At 41.8% G+C, this 20609-nt stretch overlaps 1 protein-coding gene across 2 annotated transcripts in view; it reads left to right on the forward strand.

Moving 5' to 3' along the window:
- Nucleotides 1-20609, forward strand: part of WNK4 (WNK lysine deficient protein kinase 4) — a 331918-nt gene that overhangs the window by 216694 nt on the left and 94615 nt on the right. For both annotated transcript variants that reach the window (XM_068261897.1, XM_068261898.1), the window contains exons 5-6: nucleotides 15859-15947; nucleotides 19267-19486. In XM_068261897.1, coding sequence (XP_068117998.1) covers nucleotides 15859-15947; nucleotides 19267-19486 — 309 coding nt within the window. The remainder of the gene's footprint in view (nucleotides 1-15858; nucleotides 15948-19266; nucleotides 19487-20609) is intronic.

Genomic DNA, 20609 nt, shown 5'->3' on the forward strand with positions numbered 1-20609 from the left:
GCTTGTATCAAAAGCAAAGAGGCGCCAAAAGGATAAAACAATGTTTAAATTAAAATTAGGGGAAGGGGTACTCCCCTCCCTATGGAAGATTCAACAAGATAAATATTTCAAGTATTCTTTAACAATGTACTCCAGTAATTGTGACGCGTTTTGTGGGACACAGCCCACTTCCTCAGGCAGTGGATCAGGAGCAGCTGATCCGTTATCAAAGCGAGGGTGGCGCCTCACCTCTTCCCCTAATTTTAACTGAACATTATTTTATCCTTTTGGCGCCTCAGTGTTTCGGATACAAGTATCACTAGTCCACCTTTGGTGGAGGGGTCTACTCCCGTTCTTCCTGTCTACAGAGAGCAACATCTTAATCTATCCCAAGGGGTTGGGTCAAGTTCCCCTAACGCCTTGATTGCGGTTGATGGTGAGCAAACCTACCTTTGTGAGTATATCTTATATTGTTTTCTTTTTGCCATATTGGACTGAAATACTACACTATGGTGGGCTTTTGAGTTCTCAAAATCTAGGTGTTACAGACCACGGTGAAGGCTCTGTTCTCACCTCTGGGCGGGAGAATGGCATTCACCTCCTTCCTGCTGTTGTCAGTTTGAGGAGGAGGACCTGGCATTGGCCACTGCTCAGTGCCTCCTGGGAAGGGCATGGTTGGGTCAAATAGGATAAATAAACTCCCGCCCCTTTGGATATCCTTCATTGTAAGCAAATCATCCTGGCCCCATTTTAGCTGGGCTATAGAATTAAGAAATTTCACATTTTATCCACTTATTGCAATGAAACCCTTTCTAAACTGGTGTTAAGGGGCCCATACACTGGTCGATTTCAGCCATTGATTGATCGATCGATCCTATAGAATGGATCGATCAATCAGAAATCGATTCTTTCAAATCCATCGATTTGTGGCCAATTTCAATCAATTTCGATGGATTTGATCTATCTGATAGGATGGAAGATCTAGGTCGATCTGCTGCTGGCAGCAGATCGATGGCTTATAGAGTTGCATTGAATCTAATGGTCCAATAATGCATTTAAGGGGCCATACACTTATACTATTTCCTGTCGATATACAGCAGATTCGATCACTGTGATCGAATCTGCTGTGAAATCGTTGCACAAACGCTGACCGAACGATCGATTTCCGTCCAAAATCGATCGTTCCCGTCGATCTGTCCGCGTGGAAGATTTCGTTTGATCGCCGGCGGGTCGGGAGTGCGTCGATAGCGGCGTTTGAATGTCTGACGACCGACGCTAGCGGCAATACATTACCTGATCCGGCCAGCGCGTATACCCGCTGTCCCCATTGTTCCTTCTCCGCTGGGCTTCGGCTGGCTTCACTTCTTCCTGTCCCGAAAGGAAGTTTAAACAGTAGAGTGCCCTCTACTGTTTAAACTTCCCCAGACAGGAAGTAAAGTGAAGCTGGAGCCCAGAGCGGAGAAGAAGACAGTGGAGACGGGAGACTCGCGCCAGCCGGATCAGGTAATGTATGCTGGGGGGGGGGGGGGGGGAGGAGAGGGGGCGGTAGTGGCAGCTCCACAGATTGTGAATCGGTTTCATAGTGAAATCGATTCAAAATATGTTTGCAGTGTAGGCAGCCATTAGATCCCTTTTTGATCAGACTCAATAACAGAGGGATCTATCTGCTGGTCGATCTGGTGGCAATCGACCAGTATATGGCAGCCTTTAGATTGGTTTCCAATAGATTTCATTCTGAAATCTATTGGAAATCTGTTCCTAGTGTGTGGCACACATCAGATAGATTCCTGTCAGATTTGACTTGACAGGCATCTGACAGAAATCTATCTGATGGTCGATCTGCTGCAAATCTATAAGTGTAAGGCCACCTTTAGAATCCCCTTTCCTCCATACATAGCTCCTCTCCTTGTTTTCTATGTGTCTCACCCCTTTCTGATTTTCCTAATCTCTCTGTGTCACCAAAATCTGGGAACTCAACGATATGTGATCTTTGTTATTGTTGTTTTTGTTTTGAGGCATCAGCATGGTTTGGCAGTGATCATACACTTATTAGTACATTTTAAGTTATTTTGACTGGTGAGTGGTGAATATGAATAAAGGGCTTTACAAGCTCTTGGAAAGTTTGTGTGCAGGTAAAAGAGACGTCCAAGCTGCCATTGCCATGTTTATAGGAAAGAGACCTGCAAGGTTTGGAAAGTTCAGCGCAGGGGAGCAGATTTAGCAGGAAAACATTTATAAATAGCGTATAAGTGAGCAGCAGGCGAGCGGAATGCACAGATACAGCATTCTCTGTTTTATCGGCCTCTAATGAGTCCCTGGTGATCAGCACACCTGGATCTCTGGCCTGGCTAGCTGCAGCTGTGACTGGGTCCGGGTTTTGCAATAGTCAACCACATGTATTCCAGAGTTTCTGCAGAACACACAGAAACGCAAGTCATTTATCACGCATTTACGGAACAACCAGAGACATCTGGAAGTGAACCAAATGTTGAAAACATGAAACGCATTACATTAAAATATACATTCTACATAATCACCTGGAAAAACAAATACTGATTGTATGTGCCAATCAGCTTGCTTACTTACGAATTTTTAAGATGGCTGATGTTTTGGAGGTATCTTAAGGTGATTTGGATTGCAATCAGCCTTGCAGGCGGTATAATATTGGTTTCAGTCGTTTCTTTAAACATGTTTTCTTTAATCCGTGGAATTTACATATTTATGGCGCACTCGTACTTTGCCTGAGGGTGGCTGCGGAGGGGTAAGGGACGCTGAAAAGCGAGGGCACCTTTGGAGTTGGGTAAGTAATCAGTCAAGTGTTTTAAATGTGCCTAATTGGTTATATGTCCTGCAGAGCTGTCAGCCTGGGCTCTATGGAAGTAATGGATGTAACACAGTCACTCAGTCTTCCCAAAATTGCTTATGCCTGTGGCAAGCTTGACGGAAATCTGAACTTCAGTGAAAGACTAATTCGAGACAAACTATTTATAGCAATTATTTAAAGGGAACCTGCTGTGAGAGGGATATGGAGGCTGCCATATTCATTTTATTTTTAAACCAATACCAGTTGCCTGGTAGTCCTGCAAATCTGACAAGATTAGCTATATGCTTGTTTGAAGTGTATGGTCCAGACACTGCAGAAGCCAAAGAGATCAGCAGGATTGCTGGGCAACTGGTATTGTTTAAAAAGAAATAAATATGGGCTGGTTCAGATGGACGTCTTCCAGCGTTCCGTTCTGCGGTGTCTCGATCGCTTGCTCAAGCTTTCAGCGGTGATCAGCGGTGTCCCGTCATGATCAGCGTTTTTCGTCCCCACAGGGAGACATGAAGATGTGCCGGCTAATTCACCCTGGAAGCCACATTCAGCTTCCAGGGTTGCCTAGAACGACGGGGAAAATCGGAATGCCACATTCGTGTAAACGGACGATATAAATGTTCCCATTTGCTTGAATGGGAGTGTTGTATCAGACACCCGTGGTAATCATCCGCCAAGCGTCTGTGTGAGCCTTCCACTTCAGGTCCTCATTAACCACTTCAGAATACGGTTGTTTCAGCCTCAAGGACGGAAGCAATTTTTCCCAGTCAGCGATCTCTATCTTTTACCACAAATTAGGGTTTTTGTGGACGATACTTGTTTTCATTAAATACTTTATTTTCTATGCATGTTATAGGGAAAGCAGGAAAAAATATACTATTTCTTCAATTCCATCCCCTGTAGTTTTAAAATAAGCAATGCTACTATAAATAAAACACACCCATTTTATTTGGCCATTAGTCCCATCTATCACAACAAGTGTTTGTTTGGTAATGGAAGGGGCTTTAGAGGGGATTCATTGAATTAATTTTTTATTAAAAATATATGGTTAATGTAATTTTACTTTTTCACTACTTGATGGTGCTAAAACACTATCCTGGGTTGCCAGGAAGTGTTCAATTTTTATTTTTTTTAACATTTAACAGTACTTCCGTTTACTTCTGTTATTATGAATGGACATAGCCCCTGATCAGGGTCATGTCTATTCATTCCAGGCACTTGCTTCCCTTCACCAATTGCTGGCAAGTGAATGCCGCTGGGAACGAGCAGAGGGCGTGCTCATGCACGAGTACCCGCCACTACAACACTGGATGTTGGCTCCTATCTGGACGACTATATTCATTTAGATATAACAGGACTCACCTTGTCCAGTGTATCAGTATTATTATAGCAAGTACTCCTTTATAAAAGATATAACATCATATCAAGTATTTCTTGCCGCATGAATATTTCTTAGGCGTACACTGTAATTCTGTAGAAATGATTTAAAACATTTTTTAGCACTTTTTTTTTATATAGGATTATCAATTTTTGAATCTCAGATTTTACTTTAAAGGGTAGAACAGAAGTTCAAGTCACCCTCAACCCAAAGAGGATCATACCTTAGCCAGATCTAGAGGTTTCATCATTCCCAATTTATATTGGATAGAGAGAATGAGGGATGGCTGCACTCAATGCTGGCTAAAGCACAGTAACCTGCGTCTGGAAAACTGATGTGCTCCAGTAGACCAGGTTTAGATGGGTACAGTAGAAAAAAAACTCTGGGCACCAGGACAAATGCTTGCAGAATTTATATGCAGAGTTACACACAGAGAGTTACAAGCATACATAGGTTAAATGGCCTAAAAGCCGTTTCGTGAGATAGCACGCTTCCTCAGAGACCAAAGGATCATACCTTTGCCAGGGATAAAGTTTTCTTCATACTCAATTTAGAATGGTCAGATCTTGCTTGTTTTTATTATAAGACTGTGAAACATCATGCTGAGTCTTTGTGAGTATCATGTAGTCAGCTCTAGAGAATTGTAGACTCTCACACAGGACAAGAGTTCACCATGTCCAGTGGACGAATGACCTTACCACTAAACTTCTCATTTCACTGCCCAGTTTCATCATATGAAGTTGGAGTTTCGCTTTAACTAGGATTGGTACATGTTGATACTATAAGTCTGCCGTTTGCGCAGTATGTTTCATGGGATCACAGCACCCTAGAGACCAATGTAAAACTTGTTACAGCAGTCAGACTTCCTATTAGGAGTCATTATTTCCTGGAAAGCTTGTTAGGGAGGCAGCTGTGTTAACCAGCCTACTAATTGTAACGAATAAAAGCCATAATTCTATATGGGCTATCCTAAAGCTCTTAATACTATACTCTGGGCGGATGAAGAGCAGCACATCTTTCATACAATATGATTGCTAATTAGGTTCCCCCATCTAAATTAATTGTAAACATTGGTCATACTTGCTTACCCGACTCAATGCAAGTCTAGTTTTTGTGTGCTTGATAGGATCATTCTTTTGTCCGTAAAAGGGCCCCAGTTTTCTTGATTTCAGCAAAGCTTGGTGTACAGAGGCGCCACAGTAAAATAAAAACGTTTAAAAGCCGTCTAAAAGAGGGGGATGTTCAGGTGGACTTACCTCCCTCAAAATTATAAAACTCAATTGGGTCACAATATATCAATACAATTTTTTTTTATTCAACTCCACTTAGTGCAACGCGTTTCGTGGGTGTGGTCCTGCTTCATCAGGCAAACGCGTTGCACTAAGTGGAGTTTAATAAAAAAATGTTTGTATTGATATATTGTGACTCAATTGAGTTTTATACTTTTGAGGGAGGTAAGTCCACCTGAACATCCCCCTCTTTTAGACGGCTTTTAAACGTTTTTATTCTACTCTGGCGCCTCTGTACACCAAGCTTTGCTGAAATCTTGATTCCACCCTCGGTGGAGGGGTGCTACCCCGTTTCCTATCTACAGAGAGCGACATCTTAAAAACCTGAGTAGGGTCAGGTTCTAATACTCCCCACCTGCACTTGTGAGTATATCTAAGATTTCTTGTTTTACATCACAACTAACTTAACATTATTACACCATATTGGGCTCCTGATTTCTCTTTGTTCTTCCAAGCCTAGTTTTCTTTATGTTAATTATTTGCCTATGAGCTTTAAAAGAGGATCATGCAGACTGCCATCTTTAAAAAAAATACTAGTAGTCTGGCTGTAAAAAAATACTAGTAGTCTGGCTGTAAAAAAAATACTAGTAGTCTGGCTGTCATGTTGATCTTAAAGGAAATTTGAGATGAAAATAAACTGATGAGATAAACTATTAAATATATCCTCCTACTCCTAAAAATGTAGGTTTAATCTTACATTGTCTTATATGACTGTTACAGTCTTTCATTGTCCCAGAAGCTATAATATATGAATTATTTACTTTTTTTATTTATCCCCTACTTTTAGAAGTTATTCTTTGTCAGGAAAGAGTTTTAAGGCTGCAATTCCTTATCAGTGAGGGTTAACTAGACTCCCCAACTGATGAGGAACTGTCACTTGCATACCTAATGTTTAACTCTTTCAGGCAGAAAAATAAGAAAAGGAACACAGCATAGATATTTGTATGCTTGACACTGTACATACATAAGTCTGCCGCATCATGTCACAAGAAACCTAGGGTTTTCTTTAAGGCTTCAGGGAGATTTGATCAATCCACCCATCTTCTCCACTCACTGAAGTTGCAAACTTGGTCTAAGTAACAACCATTTGTTTCTTTAATCTTTGCTATAGGTACCAGTGGTAGCCAGGTTCTGCAGCAACCATTTAGGCATAGTAAGAATCTGACAATACACTACAGTCAGAGACAGGTGAAGGATAACCTCCAGGTAGTCTTTCTCTTAACGTGTATCTACTGTACTATATGCTCAGTTTGAGATATTTTCTATTTTAGAACAGGTCATCAGTTATGAAATCTTGGTGGACAGCCATGACCTGGCAGGTGCAAGATACTTGATGGCAGTTTGCTTTGGCTACCATTATAGTTTTTGAGATTTTGAGGTACAACTGGAACACACATCTAGCCAGTGAAGTTCTGATCGGTATACTTTTTTATGGTCTCTAACTTAGTATCTAAGAAAAGGAAGGAGAACAGCAGTCAGGCAAGTATATATGTAAAGGTTCTCATTGATTTAAGCCATGGTATATCCAAAAACTTATTTTTGGATATACATTTTTAAGCTCTAATAAGTGAAGATTTCCAGATGTTTAAAGTGTACATGTAATCCACCTTCTCCAACCCACATTTCAGATAACTGATCAGAAGGATCCAAAACAGGAAAAGGAACTTGGTGTATACAGTCCAGTGTACTGGGGAATGCAAATATTTTTATGCTGGGGAGACCAGGGAACCTCCTGAGTCGGCTACATAGCCTAACATAAGAAGTTTGCCTCTGCAGGTCCAGATTCTGCAGTTCACCTACAACTCAGGGAGAAAAGACTCACACAAAGGTCATACACTCTAAGGCAGGCATGGGCAAACTTGGCCCTCCAGCTGTTAAGGAACTACAAATCCCACAATACATTTGTCTTTATGAGTCATGAATAGGGCTGTCGGACTCATGCAATGCATTGTGGGACTCGTAGTTCCTTAACAGCTGGAGGGCCAAATTTACCCATGTCTGCTGTAAGGTCATGTATATTAAATCGGAACAATGGGTTTGGTGCACAAAAGTGGCGTAATATTGCCGTGCACAGACAATGCACAGAAATATCAGCACTACTACCGACAGTGTGTACTGCAAGTTATGCTAATAGTGTGATCCACGGTACTCAAGCAGAGTGAACGTCACTACGGTATTGAATGGTACTAACGAGCGTTACCATAGCAACATTTGTGCTACTCGAGTACCATGGGTCGTGCTAATAGTGTAACATGCAGTACATGCTGCTGGTAGTAACGGTAATATTGCTGCAGATGTTATGATGGTGGTACAATGTTGAACAAAGTTTTGGAAAAACTCTAAATAATTAAAATGCTTCCAGCCATTGGAAAGCAAAGAATAATCTTCCAATTTCACCATTTATCTATCCAGTTCAAGCAATAAAAAATAAAAATAGCAGAGTGATGCAAAATGTCTATACATTTTGCATGGATACTATTCCAACTCCGAAACAATCAAATTAGGATGTCGGTGGGTATAATCAGAATGTCTGGTCTTGTAAAATGAGAACATTCTTTAAATGAGAATACAGTTTTAGGACTCTATGCGAATATCGATCTATGTAAAATCAGCTCCAATACTTTTGTTATATTTAGGTAGACTGATGACTCTGTTCTGGTTTCCTGCATCAACAAGGAGGCAGATCTTGACCCTCCCTCCCACTCACCAATGATCTCTTGCTCCGGAATCCATGAACCGCGCTATTAAACAGGGCAGCACAAGCCTGTGCATTCATTCAGAGCTTCAGGTTGCCAGAGAAAACAAACCATAGAGAGAGCTAAAAAATATTGTTTACAGGGCCCGTACTGACTGTGCCATTCTCTGAATTATCTGAGGCCAAGTAAGCTGCAAAGAATTTAGAGGTCATTTCTTGTCACTTCACTTAAGGCTATTCTGTTCTACATAATGCCTTATACATTGCATATGAAATAAGAACTTGAGTGTTCAGGGGGGAGGGAAGGTTTAAAAGGAAAGATATTGCTGCTTGTAAAGTTTAATTTTGTGAACGACACTATGAGCAGATCAGCAAGAGACTGGTCATTAAAGTATTACATAAGAAATTGGCGATATCATAGAAACGCGATAAGTCATTTTATACCCGCCCTACTGTTGCACTGTATCTCATGCAGCAGTTTCAGTTTGCTGACCGCACTTTCAGCATCTGCATGCTTTCATGCATGCACTAATCTCCAGGGCTTGGCGCATGATCAGAGGCCAATCAGTGTGGTCTCCAGTCATGTGACCTCTGCTACCACAGGTGAAAAAGGAACAATTGGTACATTAGACACCTCTTCAGGTGTTTTTTCCTTCGGCTTAGCTATGAGGTCTTCAGCAAGTATCTGTTCAATCTTCAGGGCTTTCCATTTTACCACATCCAGGCAATAGAACTCTTGGAAAGGTGGGAATGTCACTGCCTTGTCAGTCACAGTCTCTTCCCTTACTTTGCCAGTTACTAGAAGGGGCGGGTCATGGTGGCCATCTTGGAAGATGGAGCAGAAAGATCTCCACTGCTGTCACAGTGATTGGGAGAGGAGACATGTGGAAAGTTAATGTTTAAGTCCTCCTTTGTTGATAAATAAGCTCAGCAGTAAAAGTTGCTAAGATTACCTTAAACTGTGCACTTTGATTCTGAGCACACAATAACCCAGCCCCTCTTCTATCATCCTGTCTTAAGACAGTCTGTCAGATTGGGAATGTCCATGTTATATCCAGTCACTCAGTTAGTGGAAGTGTGGAAAATAGCTAACACAACAATGCAAGCTTCCTGCTTCTGATTGCTCTGAGGCAGAAAGAGAAAATACCTGGGCTGTCTGTACTGTAACACAGGCTACAGATTCCACGATGTGCTAAAGTGTATTATCAGCCATTTGTTTCTATATTCATTTGTTTTGAGGAGACCATGTAATACTATACTGGTCACACACAAATACATTCTATTTCAATTATTTCATTGTTCACTTTTGATGCTTTCTTGGGTAACAACCAGAATGATTGAGCAAATAGGGTGCTCTGCCTCCCCTGGCTGCATGCAGTTTCCAAGTGTGTAACTGAGACACACCTGTAACCAAAAGATTTGCATTAGAGCCAGGCAAATTGTATTGTTTAACCATTTAGCAGCCAGTTTATTTAGAGGCTTGGAAGTACTCAAAGCCAATTTATTTGATCACATTTGTATTTCTTGTTTGTTACATTTCCTTACTACTAATTAGTACTGATGTAATGTGTATTTATGGCCACTTGTCACTAGGGGGGCAATGTGAGACAATGGCAGAGGACTACTGCTTTCAGTTTCTATATCCTCTACTGGCTGAGAGACATCAAAGCATTCCAAGAATGTACAGCACATTGAGTTCTGCTGCTTAGGTCAAAAGCAGTGTACTCACAAACGAGATAACTCTATTGAAGCTGTTAAAAGGTAGAATAATTCAAACCTCATTTAGCGAACTTTAAAGCAGTACTCTGGCAAATATTTAATTGCGCCAATTAATATTAAACCTTATAGCTATCTAAATTAACAAACAAATATGACAAATTCTCAAGTTTAAATGTATTACCTCTGGAATTGCCCTTTTGCAGAGTTGAGGTCGTAACATTTCCTTCCATCTATTTCCCTTGACCTACAATATGGACACATGTTCTCTATTGGAATTGTGGGAAATTTAGCCTGTCCTCCATTTGTCCTGCTTTGTGGGTCATATGATCACACCTGGCTAACCCACCCAGCAGCTGAATCCAGAGAGGGCAGGAAGCAAGTTGTACTGTAATTCCAAGCACACAGTTGGCCCATAAAACTGGTATTCTGCTCAGCACTTAGCTTCAATGCACTGTTACTATTACTACATTTAGGGCTGATTCACACTGCAAGAGCTTTTTTTATAGCTTGTGATTTTAAAAGCTCTTGCTAATGTAGTGCTATGTGTGTGTTCTCACTTGAGTGATGTGATTTTATAAAAATCACCTGAAGCATTGCATTGGCAAAAGCTTTTCAAATCATTAGTGCTTAAAGGATACCCGAGGTAACATGTGACATGATGAGATAGACATGTGTATGTACAGTGCCTAGCACACAAATAACTATGCTGTGCTACTTTTTTTTTTCTTTCTCTGCCGTAAAAAAAGTTAAATATCAGGTATGTAAGTGGCTGACTCAGTCCTGACTCAGACAGGAAGTGACTACAGTGTGACCCTCACTGATAAGAAATTCCAACTATAAATCACTTTCCTAGCAGAAAATGGCTTCTAAGAGCAGGAAAGAGATAAAAAGAGCCAATAGTTCATAGATTTTAGCTCTGGCATACTTCAATGAATGTGTCATTGAGCAAAAACAATAAAACAGTTAAAACTTAAAAAGTAGATTTAAACATAAAATAAAGCTATGGAATATATTAAAAATTCATTTGTAGGAGAAGGAAAATAGATAAAATTGTTTATTTCATTAGTTTATTTTCGCCTCGGGTGTCCATTAAAAAGCTCTTGCAGTGTTAACCATCCCTTACTTATCAGGCTAAAAGCAATAAAGAGCCCTTAGAGCTCTTTCACGCCAGAGCCCTTTTCTGCGGTGTAACGCAAAGGCAGTTATTTGCGTTAACCAAGGTAAAATGAAAGTCCATAGACTTTCATTTTACCTTGCACACCCGACGCTGCGTTTCGGTACGTTGCGGTTCCGACGCACCTGGGAGCGTCGATCCGCCGGGAGCAGGCGTTTTCCGTCAGGTTCAATTAATAGCTACCGCCGCTGATTGCGTCGCACCGCAGATACCCAACGACACGCCGCAGGCTATCAACACGTGCAGGAGAACGGCTCCTGCATGCGTTGTCTGGTGTGAAAGGAGCCTAAGAATTTGCTTTGTTTGATTATGGGTTTAGTGATCACTTATGTGTCATGTCTGGAGACTATGCCTGTCAACAGGAAAACCATAGGTTCTGTTACCGCACAGGAACAGTAAGTAAGTAGTAACAGTAGTAGCAACAGTAAGTACAAGTACCGTAGTTAAGGCTGTTTCATGTATGGTAAGTCTCAGTACCTCTATAGTGACTAATCTCTAAATTCTAGTTTCCTCCACTCTGATCTGGCCCCTAATGCATTATGGGAAATGCTGATACAATTTTGTGGCTGTCACTCATCAATTCAAAGTAGGTTGGGCAAAACCTAGCAGCCTCCCCCGACATGCCTAGACTATTTTTTCTCTGGCATATCTCCTGTAAATACTGAGGTGGAGGAGAAGAGAGGACACTGCAGAGCACTGCTCTTGTAAGTCCTAATTTCAAAGGTAAAAAGCATTTGATTTGCAGGAGGAGCTCTGCATAGATCATGTGATTCTTCTTCTTAGCTCATAAGCTCACAAGCAATAAAATATCACCTTACTGGTAGATGCAGATCATGGAATTACTTGGCAGTAGCAAAATAGATTTACTTACATAGTTACACAGTTATTTGGGTTGAAAAAAGACATATGTCCATCGAGTTCAACCAGAACTCGATGGTTAATTACTTGGTTACTTGGTTAATTTGATTTGAATCCTAGTTTTAGATACTTCGTTTTTCTTTAGTTTAGGCAATGCCCAGTAATACCTAGAGGGCTAAAAATCAACCCAGTAGATTTTTCTGCAAAACACCCCTTTCCTGCTTCTCTGACTGATTGCCAGTGGAAAATGAGTAGAAAGTAGAAGTCAGAGACAGAGAACTGCCTTACACCCCCACAGCATCATCATTTGAATTTATCGGCATGCACAATGCATCATGGGAAACAGTTGTTGTGGTAATTTTGTGGAAAGCGGGGCATCTTAATACATATTTCAGCTGCCATGTGGTGGATGGAGGCCAAGTTTCAAAAATATCTTCATATTTCTGAACAAAGAACTGTTTTAAAAAGGTCAAGAGAACATTTCAAACTTTTTGATGAGACTTTGTTACATAAATCTTCAAATGACCATAAATGTGCCTTTCGATATGCGCAGAGCATTATAAAAATGTTAAATAGAAACCTGAGTTATTGTAAGATAAATACGTTAGTTACAAGAATTCTAACACATTTTAATGATAGATTCCCGTTAAGTCTGCTAGTATGGCATTTAATTGCAATACATTACGTAAAAGCCGATGTGTCTCTGCATCTCGTCTGTGTGTTCCACACTTCAGCACTAAATTAACTATGACAGTAAACCAGGTTTAAGCAGCCCAGCTGTCCTGCATACGCCTAGAGTCGCAGAGTGTTACCTTGGCAACTCTGCATATAATATACATTTAGGAACACTAAACACAGCACAGACCCCATGTGCGTCTGATCTGTTCCTCTGCCCTGATGAGGTCTCTTGCTTTTTTTCTAAAATTCTTTGTCTGAAAAAAAAAAAAGACTATCTGCATAATAAATCACAAGGCTGAAAAAGGAAGGAGATGTATGTAAACAACAAATGCAAAAATATAAATAGCAAAACAGTAACAATCACAGAGATAATGGCTGCTATAGTCATGTTACCTTTAAAATGGCTGTAAACATATCTACAGGGGTGGTTTTCGTGAAGAGGAAGTTAAAGAGAAACCGTGACCAAGAATTGAACTTCATCCCAATCAGTAGCAGATAGCCCCGTTTACATGAGAAATCTATTCCTTTTCTCAAACAGATCATCAGGGGGCTCTGTATGGCTGATAAACCCCCACCACAAGAAACTCTGAGGACCGTGGTACTCCTGGCAGTTTACTGTCTGTGAACCTTGTTGCATTGTGGGAAATAGCTGTTTACAGCTGTTTCAAACTGCCAAAAAAGCAAGCAGCAGCTACATCACCTGCCAGCAGTAAAAATGTCACTATGTGATAAATGTCAGAATGTAAATCAGGGATTTAAAAGATTTTACAATGGGCAAGCACAGACTAAATCATTTACACATAAATATTGTAAAAATGAAGCACTTTTTTTATTACATTATTTTCACTGGAGTTCCTCTTTAAAGTGGTTGCTGTATAGTGTGATGGTTAAGCCCTCTGCCTCTGATACAGGCAACGTTCCTGTTACGTTAGCCACCACTTACTCAGTAAGGAGTCCTTGGGCTAGTCTCCTTAACACTGCTACTGCCTACTGAGCAAGCCCTAGTGGCTGCAGCTCAAGCGCTTTGAGTCCGCCAGGAGAAAAGCACACGCAATATAAATGTTGTATAGGAGTAACTCTGACTCTTTTTTACATGAGGAAGTGAATTCCAGTTTGTGAAACAATAGATTTTAGCTTAGATGGGCTGCCTCCTTCACATCAAAGCAAAGCATCATTGATGAGATATGGAAACCTACTGACTGACTTGGTCAGAGGAAAAAAAAAAAGCTTGCTACTCTTAACTTAAACTGAACGAACTGAGTGAGAAGGGAGGAGGGTAGGTAGTAATTGAGAAAGCTACAGTCATGAGTAGCAGTATTATCCGTAACCCTGGCATGTGGCTGGTCTTAGCATTAATGACATGACAATAGCCAAGCATCTGCTAAGGGGTGGCACAGAATAGGAAGCATGACGGTTCCTCACTACGTTGTTCTTTACATATTTTTGGCACCCTCCATATAATTGCTATGCAAGCAATTATAATATTGTGCTGAGTGTAGAGGCACCTTATTCATTAAAACATGTAAAATATAAAAATTAGAGTAAGTATGTTAACTTACCTCCTGAAGGGCACAACCAAACCATTGCAATAAACTTATTGAGCATTATAAAAATTTGGTTTGTGGGTTGAACCCCAGTTCTTCAGCTCACCTGACACAGGTACCTGAAGAAGTGATCTTTGACTCATGAAACACGTTGTTGTGGTGCCCAGTACATTTATAGCATTAATTTGCATGTGTCCTTCCGGAGTTAACATGCTTGCTCTCCTTTTCATATAGTAAGGTTTGTTTATGCTGCAATTTACCATGTGCACTTGAAATTTTGGTGATAAACTTATATTCATTTTGGGTATCTCCAATGCCACAGCAGTGCAGTTTTACTTTATTACCAGGGCCAGATTTCTGGAAAGAACACAAAGGCCCAGGTCTTGGGTGGCTGCAGGCCAAGGAGCACCTGGACATGGAAAGAGGAGATGCTACATATGAAAAAGGAGGCTGAAATGGGGAGCACATGAAAAAGGGATACTGATGCTCAAGGGGGGGGGGGGGGGGGGGGGTTCATGAAAGAAAGGGGCTGTTGTACATGGATGATGCACATGGAAGAGGGTGCTACAGCACAAGAAAGGGAGTCGCAACATACTTGGCCTAGGGGCACAAAAAGTATAAATCCTTCCTTGTTAATTACCATGCTTTAACCATACTTCTCGCAATGAAGCTAAGCCTACACATATTTGCTTAAAGTAAACCTGAGCTTAGTAAAAGATGTTATATTTACCTGGGGCTTCCTCCAGCCCCATGAGCACCGATGTGTCCCTCACCATCCTCAGGGCCGGATTTATACTTTTTACCGCCCAAGGCCAACTACAGTATACCATCTGTATGGTTGTTGTCTCTGTGTGCCCCAATGAGAAATCTACTTACTTTCTATCATTGGATGTTACAGACAATAGCTATTTCAGTAATATGCCTATAGATTATAAGTTATGTTTTCCTTAACAACTTTTATGTTATGTTTGCCATCTCATTAATGATGGACCCATTGTGTTTCCATGTGAGTTAGGCTGATGTGTACCTGCAGGATAGAGCTTACAGGTCTTGCAGGGATGACACAAGTACAGGACAGAGAGTTCAAAGGTTAAAGCTGTCCTTGTAGATAGGGATGGCTGCATAAAACAGCTTTACTGCCCCTCACTGAGCCGCCCCTAAATTTCTGGTGCCCTAGGCCATGGCCTATGTGGCCTTGCCAGAAATCCGGCCCTGACCATCCTCCCGAATGCCTCCGTTCAGTCACAATCATCCCCGGTAATTTGGCTCAGTTGCGGCTCTTCTGGGCATGCGAAAGGTATCTAGAATGGTAGCCCAGCAAAATGTAATTAACTCTGCAAATGTTCTAATATCTCTCCAGTTACATACCAATAGAAAGTACTTTAGCTTATCAGTGATAACAACTATTCATTTGGCTATCGTCTTGATGTTATTAATGTTAATGTTTTCATCATTTCATGCTGATTCTCTCTCTCAGTTATTAAAAGAGACTCTAAATATAGACCAACAAGTACAGAATGTTAATATGTATCCTCTATATATAGAAATATGGAGTAAGCAGTGTTTAACCTGGCGCCCATCTCTGTTGTATGGTCACCCCCCCCCCCCCCCCCCCCTTCCCGTCTGTTCTCAGGAGGTTTTCTTGGTAATATTTCAGGCTGTCCATACAGAACTTTGCTTTGGCCAGGCCTGCCTGACCTGACGCTGTGTTTCTTTTCATCGTCCGCAGGGCATGAAGCCAGACAGCTTCTATAAAGTCAAAGTCCCAGAGCTTAAGGAGATCATCGAGGGCTGTATACGCATGAACAAGAATGAAAGGTAAACTCACCTCAAGGAGATCAGTAGCTAGAATGACCTGGAAAGGACAATAGCTGCTCCTAGGCTTAAGGGAGAGGTGCACAGCAGAGATTAGGGAGTTGCTGTTGTGCAAGCATAGGTTCAGCCTGTGTGTGAGATTCAGCAGATTATTATATTTACATTGATTTTGTAGCCCATACTTACGTAATGATACAGTGTGAAAGAAGTGGAAAGAATGTGTGTGTGTGTATTCTCTACATTTAAAAATAATTGAATGACTCGTAATTGCAGCATTTTGATGCTTTTTATGTATCTCTAAACCTGTACTTAGAAAGCTTTGCCAGATCCTCCTGCTATAAATATATACTCCAAATAGGCCTGCGTTTGTAGGCAGATAACATGGTCCATAGCATAGGATGTCCAGAATGCTAGGAATACAGCAGCCTGTCACTAGCAGCGGGTAAAATGTACTGACCATTATTGATACCAGACTGCAGCATGCAGTGACTGACGAGCCTGCCACTATTACTGTAAGGACTTCTCATAACACTGCACCTTCAGATCTTCTCCCATGAAGATCCTCAGGAGTGGGAACGGGCCAAGGAACAGAACTAGCATTGTGGTCACATGATGTAAAGCTGTTATATGGTCTTGGTCCTTAGGCCACAGGGTCCTGCAACTTTACATGTACTTATGTCAACCATACTGGCAAACAACTGAAGGCCACACCTTTGGGAAAATGATCTGGCTGTGGGTATCCTGCTTATCTAGGAACACCTAACCCTGAACTTACAATTGTGCACACTACACCATCAATGTCTCTTTATGGACAAATTAAGTTTGTACATTCAGCATTGCCCATTTCACTCTCCTGAAAATGATGTTTTGGATAAAGGCTGTGTATGGCTGAATAGCTAAAGGCTGCAGTACCATCTAGAGGCACTACAAAACCTGTATTCAGTCTGGCTATAGCAAATGGTATAAAAGTTAAAGCAGTTTTCATAAAAATTCAGAAAGTATAAACTGAATGTATAATAATAAAGTGCGTAGCCAGAACTTAGCTTCAGAAAAAAATGTTTGAAAAGAGGATTGCTTTCTGGAACTGGTCCCAGTTGAAATAGTAACGTTGTTAAGGTTTCCTGGCATCGGGAGCAAGTATCTCCCTTTTAACCTTGTAAGCATCCGTATTGGTTCACCAATGTGATGAATGGCTTCACTCACCAATAGGGAGACTCATCTTATTTTATCTTCAATTCCATTCACATCTGCTCCATTGTCATGAAACATTGACTGCTTAGGCCCATATGCAAATCACTTTCTCTCCTGAGTTGTCTCCTAGGAGATAATTTTTCATCTTCGATTTAGAATAACTTTTTAGCACTTTGCAAAGGGAAAAGTACCAAAAAGTAGGTGAAGAAGAACTATCAAAATTATTTTGAGTCATTTTTTCCTTGCTTGTGGATTAACCACTTGCCGACCGCACGCTTATACCGTGCGTCGGCAAAGTGGCAGCTGCAGGACCAGCGACGCAGTATTGCGTCGCCAGCTGCAGGCTGATTAATCAGGAAGCAGCCGCTCGTGCGAGCGGCTGCTTCCTGTCAATTCACGGCGGGGGGCTCCGTGAATAGCCTGCGGGCCGCCGATGGCGGCTCGCAGGCTAAATGTAAACACAAGCGGAAATAATCCGCTTTGTTTACATTGTACGGCGCTGCTGCGCAGCAGCGCCGTAAGGCAGATCGGCGATCCCCGGCCAATCAGCGGCCGGGGATCGCCGCCATGTGACAGAAGACAGCCTGTCACTGGCTGCACAGGACGGATAGCGTCCTGTGCAGCCCGGATCTCCAGGGGGGGCCAGGTAGGAGAGGGAGGGGGAGGATTTTGCCGCGGAGGGGGGCTTTGAGGTGCCCCCCCCCCCCGCAACACCCGGCAGGCAGGAGCGATCAGACCCCCCCAGCACATCATCCCCCTAGTGGGGAAAAAAGGGGGGCGATCTGGTCGCTCTGTCTGCACGCTGATCTGTGCTGGGGGCTGCAGAGCCCACCCAGCACAGATCAGCTAAAACAGCGCTGGTCCTTAAGGGGGGGTAAAGGGTGGGTCCTCAAGTGGTTAAAAGACATTTTATTGACAAGTTTGAAAATATCACTTAGGAGAAAACTCAGGAGAAAAAGTGAATTGCATATGGGCCTCAGTCATTACTATAGGTCAGTGATGCCTAACCTTGGCACTCCAACTGTGGTGAAACTACAAGTCCCATGAGGCATTGCAATACTCTGACAGCTCTAAGCATAATCCGGGGAGGCAGAGGCATGATGGGATTTGTAGTTTTGTCACAGCTGGAGTGCCAAGGTTAGCCATCACTGCTATAGTTACACTGCTATAGGTGATCTCTGATAATGAAGTTTAAATAAATGGGCAGCATGGTGGTGTAGTGGTTAGCACTCTCACCTTTCAGCGCTGGGTCCCTTGGTTTGAATCCCAGCCAGGGCACTGTCTGCATGGGTTTCCTCTAGGCACTCCAGTTTCTTCCTACATCCCAAAAACATACAGATAAATTAAATGATTTCCGCTAAAATTGGCCTTAGACTACAGTACAAATGATAGACATATGACTATGGTAGGGATTAGATTGTAAGCCTCTCTGAGGGACAGGTGAGTAACAAGATAATATCCTCTGTACAACGCTGCGGAAGCTGTCATCACTATATAAATGCTAAATAATAATGCACATACACACAACTTTGCATCCCAAGTCACAGCTTTTGTTTTAGTTCTGATTTGGCTGAGACTTGTACCATTAATGGCCATCTTAACAAAAAAAGATAGGGTCTGGAATTCCACTTCATATTTGTGATGTTAGGATAACCAGTACGATTCCTGGATGGGGTTAATAGCTTATTGTAATGTAAATTCAGGCTTCCATAACAAATCCTAAAACACATTCTATGCAATGTAGTGCAATGCAGATGATAGATACTTAAAGGGACTCCGAGCACCTCTCATGGGCATGTCTTTAAAACTCCGACCAATACTACAAAGTACTTAAAGATGTAGTTTTCGTCCGATTTCAATTTAAAAATCGCAGCAGCCATCTTGGCTATGTTATAACTCCCGGGTCACCCCTGTCTTCTCTGTTAGAGAAGTGCATAACTGAAGGAAGCAGGAAGAGGAAGTGACACGCATGGCCATTGCAAGAGGCTCCTCCAGAGGGGTCATAGCACGACTTTGTTGGAAGTCGTCTGTCTTAAAGGCATGCCCATGAAAGGTGCTCGGAGTCCCTTTAATAACACTACCTTTTCTGTGTAAGTGAAATATTCTTGATGCGGTCTGTGGTTTGTGGCAGGTACACCATCCAGGACCTGCTGGAGCACTCCTTCTTTCAGGAAGACACTGGAGTCCACGTTGAACTAGCTGAAGAAGATGATGGAGTCAAAACTGCCTTGAAACTATGGCTAAGGATGGATGACACGAAAAAGCTGCACGGCAAATACAAAGACAACAATGCTATTGAATTTCTGTTTGAGCTGTACAAAGATGTTGCAGAAGAGGTGGTTCAGGAGATGGTAAGTATATGATCTGCTGGACTCACCGAGGTGTGAACATTTACTGCACTTGAAGTTATTTAGTAGAATACATTTCTTCATCATCTACACACCAATTTAGGGAATACATGTTTGTATAGAAGATGCTTATCTGTTTCTAAAGCCTTTTATAAAATCTTAATGGTTCTGGTTATCCATAACTTAATAGATAAAAACTCCTACTTCCCAAGAGTCATATAAATCCCTTCTGATGAAGGCCGACATAGCCTAAAACAGATGAATGCACTGAATGCATGCCTGACCTTTCATGGACATAAAGGAACAATTTGCATATCCTTGCAAAGTCCTAAAGTAATGCATTATGGGGGTAATGTCTTGATCACATGAAGATGAATGTTTACAAATACCTTCCATTGTAAAACACACAACAAAATGGCTTGATTAAAGTAAAAAAATAAAAACAACCTCCCCCAAGCTACCCGATGCCTCTCCTCCTCCGTGGATTTAGTGGTGGTGCCGGAATAGTGTAGCACCACTGTGCAGTGACACACAAGTAAGCCCCAATGCCCCCCCCCCCCTCCCCCTGTGCTGCCTGATGCCGCCCACCAGATACGAAACGGGCCTAATGCCTAGTTTACACATAATAAGATAAAAATGTGCTGCAGAAGTATGTGACCATTCACAACACTGAAGAGAGGCCTAAACAGAGGCGCCAGATTAGAGTAAAAACTTTTAAAAACCATTTTAAAAGGGCGGCAGTGGTGGGCTTATTTCCCCAACAAGTAAAACACAGACTAACACAGTCAACATTATTAAAGTTCAACAAAGATACCGTTTATTTAAGAACTCCACAATGCAACGCGTTTCACAGGTTCAATCCCGCTTCATCAGGCAATCAAAGGAGTAAAAACTAGTACAAGTCTGGATCCAAGCCAAACACTGGGCACAGAAAAATAGCTGTAGACATCTGTCAGAGTAGGCAGATATATCCCTGCAAGGTACACATTGTATGCAGCCCATGTAGTATGGTGGCTGCCTGTCTGGTGAAGTGTGTATTTCTGTGCGTCTGGCTGTAAATATATACTGTACGTATGAGTCTGTTTTCATGTTCTCAATGCTAGTTTGTTTGGAAGATGCAGTTCTG

This window comes from Hyperolius riggenbachi, chromosome 12 (genome assembly GCF_040937935.1).
Source record: "Hyperolius riggenbachi isolate aHypRig1 chromosome 12, aHypRig1.pri, whole genome shotgun sequence".
Lineage (NCBI taxonomy): Eukaryota > Metazoa > Chordata > Amphibia > Anura > Hyperoliidae > Hyperolius > Hyperolius riggenbachi.